The sequence below is a fragment of the Myotis yumanensis genome, unplaced genomic scaffold (assembly GCF_028538775.1).
Source record: "Myotis yumanensis isolate MYYU_CA2020_CCGP unplaced genomic scaffold, mMyoYum1.0.hap1 SCAF_2, whole genome shotgun sequence".
Lineage (NCBI taxonomy): Eukaryota > Metazoa > Chordata > Mammalia > Chiroptera > Vespertilionidae > Myotis > Myotis yumanensis.
The window spans coordinates 111534821-111547686 of NW_027223753.1; the positions used below are offsets into that span (position 1 = coordinate 111534821).

The 12866-nt window shown below is 40.8% G+C and overlaps 1 protein-coding gene across 1 annotated transcript in view; it reads left to right on the forward strand.

Annotated features, from left to right (window-relative positions):
* The window catches only part of CPB1 (carboxypeptidase B1), a 46345-nt gene that overhangs the window by 5014 nt on the left and 28465 nt on the right, over positions 1-12866 (forward strand). Inside the window, exon 3 of the mRNA XM_070405935.1 lies at positions 1852-1976. Coding sequence (XP_070262036.1) covers positions 1852-1976 — 125 coding nt within the window. The remainder of the gene's footprint in view (positions 1-1851; positions 1977-12866) is intronic.

The window sequence follows — 12866 nt, forward strand, 5'->3', positions numbered from 1 at the left end:
GATACTTGGAAGATTTTATGTGCTTTGCCAATTCTAAACTTCTGTGTCTATGAAAATACACCACCCTCTCTCATCCCACCTTAGAATGCCAAGTATTTATTAGAAACACAAATTCAGGGTTAACTTTTTAAAGTATGTTTTTTCTTATAATGTGCTTGTCTTCATTGTGCTTCTCTTTACAATGTTGGCTAACTAGAATTCATTACTAGTCCTTTATTTTCTATATCCTTATCACAACATACTTTTATACTTCCTCCACTACCTTTTGACATCTCATCTTTATCCTCCCATTGTTGATTCACTAAGTCACACGGTGTAGCCAGTCCTTATCGAATCATCAATACTCCCTCCTTTCAATACCTTAGTGACAACCACACTCATACTTTTTCTTCTGGAATCCCTCTTGATGTAATCCATGTGTCCCTGTATCCCCATTGCACTGACATTCCCTATGACTCTAACTCATAACTCAGCACCCAGTAGACATCTTCAGCTGTTTGAAGATTACCAGGACAGGATATAGGCTATTGGATTACCCACAGGTATATCTAAAATTGAGTCATCTTAATATTTTTACCTCACCAGTTCCTATTAAGTCTGCCCAAACTTCCTTCCAAGTTCCCAAGCAATGGTCTAAATACCTCCACCTGTCACATCTCCTGCCTGAGACTTGCTTGCAACATCTAAACAGGAATTGTGCAAGACAGAGAGGTAGAGAAAGACCCACTGTCCGGCTCACATCAGGCTTCTAGGCCTTTACTCAGCCAAAGAACGGAACAGGAAAATAGACACCTACAGGAGACAGCATGTCCTTGGTTATTATTTTTCCATGGAAAAAGGAGATTTAAAACTACACATCCTGTTATTTTTGTGCACAGTTTTCTCTAAAATATCTCTCATGAGGACAGAAGCCATATTTGATTTGCTCAGTATTATATTTGCTCACAATAGTCTCAGGCACAGAGCCTAACACATAGTAGGTCCTCAATAATAGTTTATGAATAACTGAACAAATGAAAATGTCAGCACATTACTTGATCCTGAAGAGTATTTTGTTTGTTGTCATGGTACCTAGATGACCACTATGGAAGGGTACATTTTTCTTTCCTTATGTATCCTCCGCAGGTCAGAAATGCCCCCAGGCCCACATATTACTTTGACATGTACAGCGCTGAGTTCCTCATTAAAAAAAAAAGTCCACTAAAAATTAAAAAGGAAAGCTCAATTTCTTTCTATTAAATTTTGTGGCTCTACATCAGTGGTTCTCAATCTTCTGGCCCTTTAAATACAGTTCTTCATGTTGTGACCCAACCATAAAATTATTTTTGTTGCTACTTCATAACTGTAATGTTGCTACTGTTATGAATCATAATGTAAATATCTTATATGCAGGATGGTCTTAGGCGACCCCTGTGAAAGGGTCGTTCAACCGCCAAAGGGGTCGCGACCCACAGGTTGAGAACCGCTACTCTAGATAAATTCTCATCACTCATTCAGCACTTTTATCCATTACCACAAACATTGCTATTCCAATAAGTAACTGTTCCTGGAAATCAATAAATAGAAAAGAGTAGTTACAGGGTACTGCAATTGACTAGCACTCTGGGAAATAATTACATGTTTTTCATGCTTGTTGATAATCAATTAGGGCTATGAAAATATGTAAACATTTTTATTAGCAACTGCTTGATCTCAACTCTTATTCACTCAAAGAATATATCTCTAAGAGATTTCATAAATAATTTGAGTTTGAAAATAACTCAATGGAGTAGAGCAATAGTATTGTTGCCAATAATAATCCATCCATTAGATTAGAGGTGTTCAAAATAACATATCTTATTCCTTATTCAGATCGACTTCTGGAAACCAGATTCTGTCACACAAATCAAACCTCACAGTACAGTTGACTTCCGTGTTGAAGCAGAAGATATTTCCACTGTGGAAGACTTTCTAGAGCAGAATGAGCTACAATATGAGTAAGTTTATGTTTTATAACTATTAAAATGTTCTCCCATGTATGCTGTCATCCAAGCCTCTGAATAACTCTGGGAAGGTAAAAATAAGACCAAGACCATGGCTTCCCCAGGTCCACACAAATAGGTCATAACAGAGCTAGACCTGAATTCCAAATCTTAAGACTTCAGACCTGGTCAATTTTCTGTTTAGCTGTTGCTCCAATAAAAATGGTTTTGATTCTTGAACCCCAAACCTTCAGTCAGAAATCTGACCTGCTACTGGTTTATAAGTGATAGATAGTCTACAGGCCAAACCAACTGATGGTCTATCATCAGCTATACACAGTTTTAGTCACAAGTCGAATCACTGCCTTTCTAGGTGAGCAGCCAGACTTTTATGAGACATGAGGGCTATTTATATCTCATAATAGGACCAGACTAGAGTCAGGCTGAGTGGTCCTTCTGTCCCTTGTCCCCAAAGGCCCCATGACTATCTCTAATGGTAAGAGAGGCATGGATAGAAGGAATAAATTTTTAAAAAGTCATTCTCTAAAGGCCTGGAGTAGAGTTGACTAAGCTGATCACACCATGCCTCCTTTCCCCAAATAGCACACTGGTCCATGTAAATCTTTTAAGATGAGAATGTTCACCTAAGTAGAGGCGGTTGTTCATCCAACAAATAGTGAGTGCCTACATATGCCAAGTACCAAAAAGGAAAAATATAACCTAACCCATTTCTGAGGAAACCAGATTATAAACTAAACTTCAATAATGTGTAACAGACATCAAGAAAAGTAAAGAACTCAAAATGCAGGGAAATAGATCAAGTCTAAGGGCTAGAAAAGGCCACCTGATTTTTTAAGATCCAAGATGGCGATGAAGTAGGTGGATGTTACATTTACCTCCTCCTGGAACCAAACTGGAATTACAACTAAAATATAGAACAATAAACCTGAATAACCAACTGAATACTAGCTGAAGATAAATCTTATAACTAAGGATTTACAGAAGCCACATTGAAATTGGGAGGAAGGTCAAAGATGCAAAAAGGGCAGGCCCCATTCCCATGGGTGGCAGCTAATATTCTGGAGGGATATCTCAGCTGCAAAATTTCCTTCTGAGAAGATAGGGCCTCAAGCCCATGTGGGGCTCCCCAGCCCAGAGCACCAGAGCATCAGCAGGGATTCTGCCCATCAAGGAGAGACTAGAGACACAGGTGCCCTCTTAAAGGGCAAATGCATAAATTTTGTTCATAACCACTCACCCTGTGCTCCAGCAATGGAAGAGCAGAGTGGAGTAGAATCAGGTGAGGAAATACTAGGATTTGTGGCCCTGGGGAGAGAGATAGTCACCAGGATACCTGTGGTGAGTCATTCTCCCACACAGTACATGCCATCTTCCTTGGGTGGAGCACTTCCCTTCATATAGCATCAGCCTGGAGGAAAGCAATAGCTATAGCCTTTGGACTCCCTGCATCCCTCACCCTGAGGAGCTTGCACCCTGCTGAGGTGTCAGATGCCTGGGCCAGTATATAGAGATATAGGCAGACTCAAATATGTCATGACTGAGCTGTGTGGCTCTGCAGTGGGAGCCACTTGCCCCACTTTCCCCCAAGCCTGACTAGCACCTCCCTCTCCTGGGAGATTCATCCATCCCACGGGCCATGTAAGGCCAGCAAAATCATTTGGTCTGGCCCTGCCAAGGCATTAGAGGTGAGTTAATTAAATGTTTGACCAAATATAGCAGGCTAATTTTTAAGTTGATAATTTTGTATGGCCCACGATGATGTTATAAATACCAAATGGCCCTTGGCAGAAAAAAGGTTCCCTACCCTGCGTTAGATGAATCCTCCCAACTCCAGGCAGCCCTCCTCTATAGAGACTGGGCTCTTGGCAGAACCTGGAACAAACTAAGTTGTGTGGCTCTGAGACAGGGGCCATTTTTTCCTTATATGCTCAAGTAGTACAGAGCCCTCCCTTCACACAGACAAATCTTAGTCAGTTTGGGCCTGATAAACTCTGTTGGCCACACCCTGACAACTCACTGAGACCCCGCACCACCATGAAGGTGTGCAAGCACCCAGCAGTGGCAGCTAGATTGGGTATATCTTGGGACATTGCTGAGTGGCCTCAGACCCAGCATTGGCCTGTATAAATTGAACCTGTATAAATCTGGTGAATACCACTCACTCCTATCTGGTGACCCACTGAGAACCCGCCTCATGCAACTTGAGTACCACCAGAGGCTCTTGCAGTGACTGAAACTAACAGGCAGCCAACTAGTGGAAGCAGGCGGAGGCCAATCTCAGGGTCCCTTGGGCCTTTTGCTGACCTACCCTTGGGCCTGGAGGTGGTAAAATCTGGCCTTGATATGTAGCATGGTCCTTTCAGCACACACCCAGGGCCAGCAGAGGCAGCAACAAACTGTGGTTCACTTTGTAGCTTCAAACAGGTTGCCAGGGCCAGTCACAGACAGCATCTGACATTGGCCTGCACCAGGGTCCCTCCCAAAAGGCCCTAGAACCAACATAACCAGTGGCCAGCTTCAGATAATTTCAAAGAAGGATCCAATTAGCTTCACAAATGGCATATCCAAAAGGAGATGTCAGACTCCAGACCTTGCTGAGGTGAAATCTGCTTTATGTGGTTCGTACCTGCACAGCAGCTAGGACACTGAGAAACACATTGGTCCTCACAATCAGCCAGCCTGAGGTTCAGCCCTACACACAAACAGACCAATAGAAATCAAGACTCAATTACAACAGGAGGGCCCACATAACCCACATAAAAAACATTCCTGGAGGACCCAGCTCAGATGATCAAGGAGATAGCACCACTGGGTCCCACAGGACACCTACTACATAGGGCCACTTAACCTATCCTGGAACTCATAACAAATCTACCTAATACATAGAAATAAACACAAAGAGGCAGCCAAAAGGAGGAGACAAAGAAATATGCCACAAATGAAAGAACAACAACAAAAAATCTCCAGAAAAAGAGCTAAATGAAATAAATGCAGGCAATTTACCAGATATAGAGTTCAAAAAAATGGTTATAATGGTGCTCAAGGAACTTAGTGAGAACTTAAACAAAGAGAAAACAAGCATTAAAAAAAAAACATAGAAACCATAAAAAGAACCAGTCAGAACTGAAGAATACAATATCTGAAATGAAGAATCCTATCTAATAAAAGACAAAAAGGGTAATTGACCATACCTTCGCTACGCTTCCCATTGGCTAATCAGGGTGATATGCAAATTAACCACCAACCAAGATGGCGGCTGGCAGCCACGCAGCTGAAGTGAGCAGGAGGCTTGCTTGCTCCAGTGATGAGGAAGCCAAGGTTCCCCGGCCTGCCCCGGCCAGGCTCTAAGCTCCGAAAGCAACAAAGTTTCAATTATAGAAGCTAAACAAACCCCAGATACCTGCTTTCAGCAGGCCGTGGCCTCAGAGCTGGAGCCGGCTCTCAGCTCCAGTGACAGCAACAAAGTTTCAATTATAGAAGGTAAATAAATCCCAGAATTAAAAAAAAAGAAAAAGAGAAAAAGGAGAGGCTGGGAGCTTCAGTCGCCGGCCAGCCTGAAAATGGCCCTCAGCCCCTCACCCAGACTGGCCAGGCACCCCAGTGGGGACCCCCCTCCCTGAAGGGGGTGTGACCAGCTGCAAATAGCCATCAGCCCCTCACCCAGGCTAGCCAGGCACCAAAGTGGGACCCCCACCCTGATCCGGGACACCCTTCAGGGCAAACCAGCCAGCCCCCACCCGTGCACCAGGCCTCTATCTTATATAGTAAAAGGGTAATATGCAAATTGACCCTAACAGCAGAACCACTGGGAATGACTGGTCACTATGACACACACTGACCACCAGGGGGCAGACGCTCAATGCAGGAGCTGCCCTCTGGTGGTCAGTGCACTCCCACATGGGGGAGTTCTGCTCAGCCACAAACCAGGCTGATGGCTGCCAGTACAGCGGTGGTGGTGGGAGCCTCTCCTGCCTCCTCAGCAGCGCTAAGGATGTCTGACTGCAGCTTAGGTCTGCTCCCCGCTGGCAAGTGGACATCCCCGAGGACTGCCGGGCTGCCAGAGGGATGTCTGATTGCCATCTTAGGCCCAATCCCTCGGGGAGCAGGCCTAAGCCAGCAAGTTGTCATCCCCCGAGGGGTCCCAGACTGCGAGAGGGCACAGACCAGGCTGAGGGACCCCCCCCTGCCCCGCCCCCGCTGAGTGCACAAATTTTTGTGCACCAGGCCTCTAGTACACTATAAGAAATAAACTATAGGTTGGATGAAGCAGAAGACTTAATCAATGATTTGGAAGACAAGGTAGCAGCAAAAGAAAAAGAATTTTTAAAGAGTAAGGATAGTTTAAGGGATCCTTGGAACAACATAAAGTGTAACAACATCCACATCATAGGTGTACCAGAAAGAGAAAAAAGAGAGCAAGGGATTAAGAAAATATTTGAAGTAATAATAATTGAAAATTTTCTAACCTGGTGAAAGAAAAAGATACACAAGTACAGGAAGGGCAAAGAGTCCCAAACAAGATGAACCAAAAGAGACCCGCACCAAGACACATTATAATTAAAATGGCAAAGGTTAAGGGCAAAGAAAGAATCTTAAAAGCAGAAAATAAATGAAATCATAAATAAAAGAAGAGAAGTAACAACTGACACCAAAGAAATACAAAAGATTGTAAGAAAATATTACAAACAACTAATGGCACCATCTGGAAGAAATGGATAAATTCCTAGAAACATACAATCTTACAAAACTGAATCAGGAAGAATAAGAAAATCTGAATGAAGCGATAACAACTAAAGAAATTAAAGCAGTAATCAAAAAATTCCCAACAAACAACAGTCCTGAACTGGATAGTTTTACAGGTAAATTTTGCCAAACATTTAAAGAACTAACACCTATCCTTCTCAAACTATTATAAAAAATTAAGGAGAAGGAAGACTAAAGCTCATTTTATGAGGCCAGAATTATCCTAACTCCAAAACCAGATAAAGACACTAGAAAGAAATAGAATTATAGGCCAATATCTCTGATGAACATAGATGGAAAAATATTCAACAAAATATAAGAATACCAAGTCCAGCGATACCTTAAAAAAAACAAACACCATGATCAAGTGGGATTTATTCTGGGGATGCAAGGTTGGTACAATATCCACAAATCAATAAATATGATACATCACATAAACAAAATGAAGAACCAAAATCACATGATCATATCAATAGATGCAGAAAAAGCATTTGATATAATCCAACACCCATTTATAATAAAAACTCTCAGCATAGTGGGAATAGAGGGAACATACTTCAGCATAATGAAGACCATATATGACAAACCCATAGCCAACATCATACTCAATGGGCAAAAACTAGCATCATTTCCCTTATGATCAGAACAAGACAGGAATGTCCACTTTCACCATACTTTTACTCAGTTCTATCCACAGCAATCAGACAAGAAGAATAAATAAAACACACCCAAATTGGAAAGGAAGAAGTAAAGCAGTCATATATATATATATATATATATATATATATATATATATATATATATATAAAGCAATAGAGAGAGAACCCTAAAAATTCCACCAAAAAACTATTAGAACTGATAAATGAATTCAGTAAAGTAGCAGAATACAAAATAAATATCCAGAAATCATTTGCATTTTTATACACCAATCCTATATAATAAAGAGGTAATGTGCAAATTGACCATCACACCCTTCCACAAGATGGCCTCCCCCATGTGGTCAAAGATGGCTGCCACAAGATGGCTGGCAGGGGAGGGCAGTTAGGAGTGACCGGGCCAGCAGGGGAGAGCAGTTGTGGGCAACCAGGCCTGCAGGGGAGGGCAGTTGGGGGTGATCGGGCCAGCAGGAGAGCAGTTAGGCATTGATCAGGCTGGCAGGGGAATGGTTAGGGGGTGATCAGGCTGGCAGACAGGCAAGTGGTTGGGAGCCAGCAGTCCCCGATTGTGAAAGAGATGTATGTTTTTTGCCTCTTTTGTCAAATATTAATTGGCCATAAAAGCATGAGTTTATTTCTGGGATCTCTATTCTGTTCCATTAATCTCTATGACTGTTTTTATGCCAGTACCACACTGTTTTGATTACTATGGACTTGTAGTATTGTTGATATCAGGCAGCATGATTCCTCCAATTTGATTCTTGGGCCTAAACCGGCAGTCGGACATCCCCCTAGGGGTCCCAGATTGGAAAGGATGCAGGCTGGGCTGAGGGACACCCGCTTCCCAGTGCATGAATTTCATGCACCAGGCCTCTAGTAATGACTATAAAAAAGGAAAACTAAGGACCAGCCAGTGTGGCTCAGTGGTTGAGCATCGACCTATGAACCAGGACATTACAGTTTGATTCCCAGTCAGGGCACATGCCTGGGTTGTGGGCTCAATCCCCAATAGGGGGCATACAGGAGACAGCCAATCAATGATTCACTCTCATCATTGAAGTTTCTATCTCCCTCTCCCTTCCTCTCTAAAATCAATAACAATATATAAAAACACAAGAAAGGAAGACTAAGAAAACAATCCCATTTATAATTGCATCACAAAAAAATAACTAGGAATAAATTTAACCAAGGTTGTAAAAAAACCTGTACTTGGAAAATTATAAGACACTGAAGAAAGAAATTGAAAAACATACATATAAGTGGAAGCATATATCATGTTCATGGATAAGAATTAACATCATTAAAATGTCTATACTACCCAAAGCAATCTATAGATTCATCACAATTCCTATCAAGACACCAATAGTGCATTTCATAGAACTACAACAAATATTCAAAAAATTTATATGGAATCACAAAAGACCTCCAAATAGCCACAGCAATCTTGAGAAAGAAGAATCAAATTGGAGGAATCATGCTGCCTGATATCAACAATACTACAGGTCCATAGTAATCAAAACAGTGTGGTACTGGCATAAAAACAGTCATAGAGATTAATGGAACAGAATAGAGATCCCAGAAATAAACTCATGCTTTTATGGCCAATTAATATTTGACAAAAGAGGCAAAAAACATACAATTGGATAAAAACAGTCTATTCAATAAATGGTGTTGAGAAAATTGGACAGACACATGCAAAAAAAATGAAACTAGACCACCTTCTTACAACATACACAAAAATAAACTCAAAATGGATTAAAGACTTAAATGCTAGACTAGAAACCATAAAAATCCTAGAAGATAATATAGGCAGTAAAATCTCCAACATTTCTTGTAGCAATATTTTTTCTGATATATTGCTTTGGGCAAGGAAAACAAAGAAGAAAAAAATAAACAAAATGGATTACATTAAACTAAAGAGTTTTGCACAGCAGAAGAAACCATCATCAAAATGAAAAGACAACCTACTGAATGGAAGAACCCATTTACCAATGACACATCCAATAAGGGGTTAATATCCAAAATTTATAAAGAACTTATACAACTCAATGCCAAAAAAATAAATAACCTAATTTAAAAATGGGCAAAGGACCTGAATAGATACTTCTCCAAAGAAGACTCACATGTGAAAAGATGCCCAATATCATTAATCATCAGAGAAAAGCAAATCAAAACCACAATGAAATATCACCTCTCACCTGTCAGAATGGCAGTCATCAGTAAATCAATAACCAACAAGTGCTGAGGAGGATGTGCAGAAAAAAGAATTCAGACTGTTGCAGCCACTGTGAAAAGCAATATGGAGTTACCTCAAAAAACTAAAACTGGAGCTGTCTTATGACCCAGCAATTCCACTTCTGGGCTATATCCAAAGAAATTCAAAACACTAATTCAAAAGGAAACATACATCCCTATGTCCATTGCAGCATTATTTACAATAGCCAAGATTTGGAAGCAGCCCAAGTGCCGATCATAGATGAATGGATAAAAAAAAGCTGTGGTACATTTACACAATGGGATAAAATTCGGCCATAAAAAAAAAGAAAGAAACCTTACCTTTTAAGATAGCATGGATGGACCTGGAGAGCATTATGCTAAGTAAAATAATAAGCCAGTCAGAGAAACACAAGTACCATATAATTTCACTTATAGGTGGAATCTAATAAACAAAATAAATTAACAAATAGAATCAGATCATAGATATGGAGAATAGACTGACAGCTGTCAGAGAGGAGGAGGGTTGGAGGGCTGAGTGAAAAAGGTAAAGTGATTAAGCAAATTTTAAAAAGAACTCATAGACATAGAAAACAGTTGTGGGAAAAGGGATTGGGAAGAGGTAGAAGAGGATAAAGGGGGGATAAATGGTAATGGAAGGAGACTTGACTTGGAATGGTGAACACATAATACAAAATACAGATGATGTATTATAGATGTGTACATCTGAAACCTTTATAGTTTTATTAACTAATGTCACCCTAAGACATTCAATAAAAATTAATAAATGAATAAAAGAAAGGGGTACCCTAATAAATGAGGCTTCAGCTGAGAACTGAAAGATAAGTAGTAATTAGCCTGACAAAGATAAGAAAAAATCATACTATGCAGAGAACAGACTAAATGCTAAGGCTTAAAACTGGAGAGACCATGTTGACTTAAAGGCATTTATTCTACAGGGAAGGAGAAAATGAGGCTTTAGTCCTAAGCGGAGTTCATCCAGGGAGTGGGTCAGCATGGAGCAAAGGAGCAGTCTCAGGCTCCAGTCCTGAACATCCAAACGTTTATCCAACAATTCCCTATCACAAGCTCAACTCTTCATTATATTTCGAGAAAATGTGACCTACACCATTTTATCAGAAAATTTCTTGTTTTTCACATCTTAAATATATAGTATAGTATCTATGCTACTGAACATGTCAGTGTTTTCATTAGTAAAATCTGTACCTGTTTCAGAAGTGTGCAGCATAATGCAACAAGTAAATGCTTTGAAAAAAAGCAAATCAGATTCAAATCCTGGCTCTGCAACCTCGTGGCTGTGTGAGCTTGGACAATTTGCTTAACCTTTCTGAGCTTCAATTTCCTTCTGTATAAAATGAGAATATGATGCCTTTCTCAAAGGGCAGTTGTGAAGATAAAACAAAACAATATGTAAATATATTGCATCTAATATTTCTATTGCTAAGAATGCTGCTATGGTTTAATATTATACAAAGAGGGAGATTGTACATTTTCTAAAGGTCAACAGAAAGTATTATGTTTAATCCCATTATCATGCTTCTCATAGCTTAGCTATATGCTTCTGCCTGTGAATATGAATTTGACCTTAAGAATTGACTGTATGCTAAGTGAAATTAGCCAGTCAGAGAAAGATAAATACCACATGATCTCACTCATTTGTGAAATATACAGAACTACATAGACTGATGAACAGGGACAGATCCAAAGACAGAGAAACAGCAATCAGACTATCAATCCCCAGAGGGAAAGTAGGGGAGGGTGGGGGTAAGGGGAAGAGATCAACCAAAGGACTTGTATGCATGCATATAAGCCAAACCAATGGACATGGACAACAGGGGGATGAGAACATGAGTGGAGGGGGGGAGGTTGGGGGTTAATGGGGGGATGAGGACACATTTGTTATACCTTAACCAATAAAGAAATTTTTTTAAAAAAAGAATTGACTGTCTTTTTTAAATGAAGATATAACACAGTAAGTTTCAAAATGTGATTTAGATTCATGTTTATGACATTTTGCTTTTATTATTACACTAGAGGCCTGGTGCATGAAATTCGTGCACTGGGGGAGGGTTGTCCCTCAGCCTAGTCTGCACCCTCTCCAATCTGGGACCCCTCAGGCCTAAACTGGCAGTCAGACATCCCTCTTACAATCCGGGACTGTTGGCTCCCAACCGCTTGCCTGCCTGCTGCCTGATTGCCCCTAACCGCTTCTGCCTGCCAGCCTGATCACCCCTTAACCACTCCCCTGCCAGCCTGATCCATGCCTAACTGCTCCCCTGCCGGCTCGATTGCCCCCAACTGCCCTCCCCTGCTGGCCTGGTTAGACCTAACTGCCCTCCCCAGCAGGTTTGGTCACCCCCAACTGCTATCCCCTGCCAGCCATTTGTGGTGGCCATCTTGTGACCACATGGGGGTGGCCATCTTTGACCACATGGGGGCAGCCATCTTGTGTGAGGGCATGATGGTTAATTTGCATATTATATCTTAATTATATAGGACTAGGAAAGGCTTCTAAATTCTTAGTTTGTAGGAGCTTCATTAACATTCAAAAAGATGACAGTGTCTTCATAATTCTTTAAGAAAAAAGGATAGGCTAGGCCTAACCACCTGAATGATGTCCTAACTCTACCCATCTCACAAACTAGTAAAATGACTTCTAATCACACATCAATCTCTTCATATTGGGTGGAAAATCCATGTATTTATTTAGTGGGTAAACTTTTTGGGAACTCTGTGTGAACGCTCTTTTTTTTTTTTTTAATTAAATCTTTATTGTTCAGATTATTACATTTGTTCCTCTTTTTTCCCCCCATAACTCCCCTCCTTCCAGCTCCCACCCCACCCTCCCCCCTCACTCCCCACCCACTATGTTCATCCATAGGTGCACGATTTTTGTCCAGTCTCTTCCCGCATCTCCCACACCCCTTTCCCCCCCCCAAGAATAGTCAGTCCATTCCCTTTCTATGTCCCTGATTCTATTATAATCACCAGTTCATTCTGTACATCAGGTTATTTATTCACTTGATTCTTAGATTCATTTGTTGATAGATGCATATTTGTTGTTCATAGTTTGTATCTTTACCTTTTTCTTCTTCTTCCTCTTCTTAAAGGATACCTTTCAGCATTTCATATAATACTGGTTTGGTAGTGATGAACTCCTTTAGCTTTTCCTTATCTGAGAAGCTCTTTATCTGACCTTCAATTCTGAATGATAGCTTTGCTGGATAAAGTAATCTTGGTTGTAGGTTCT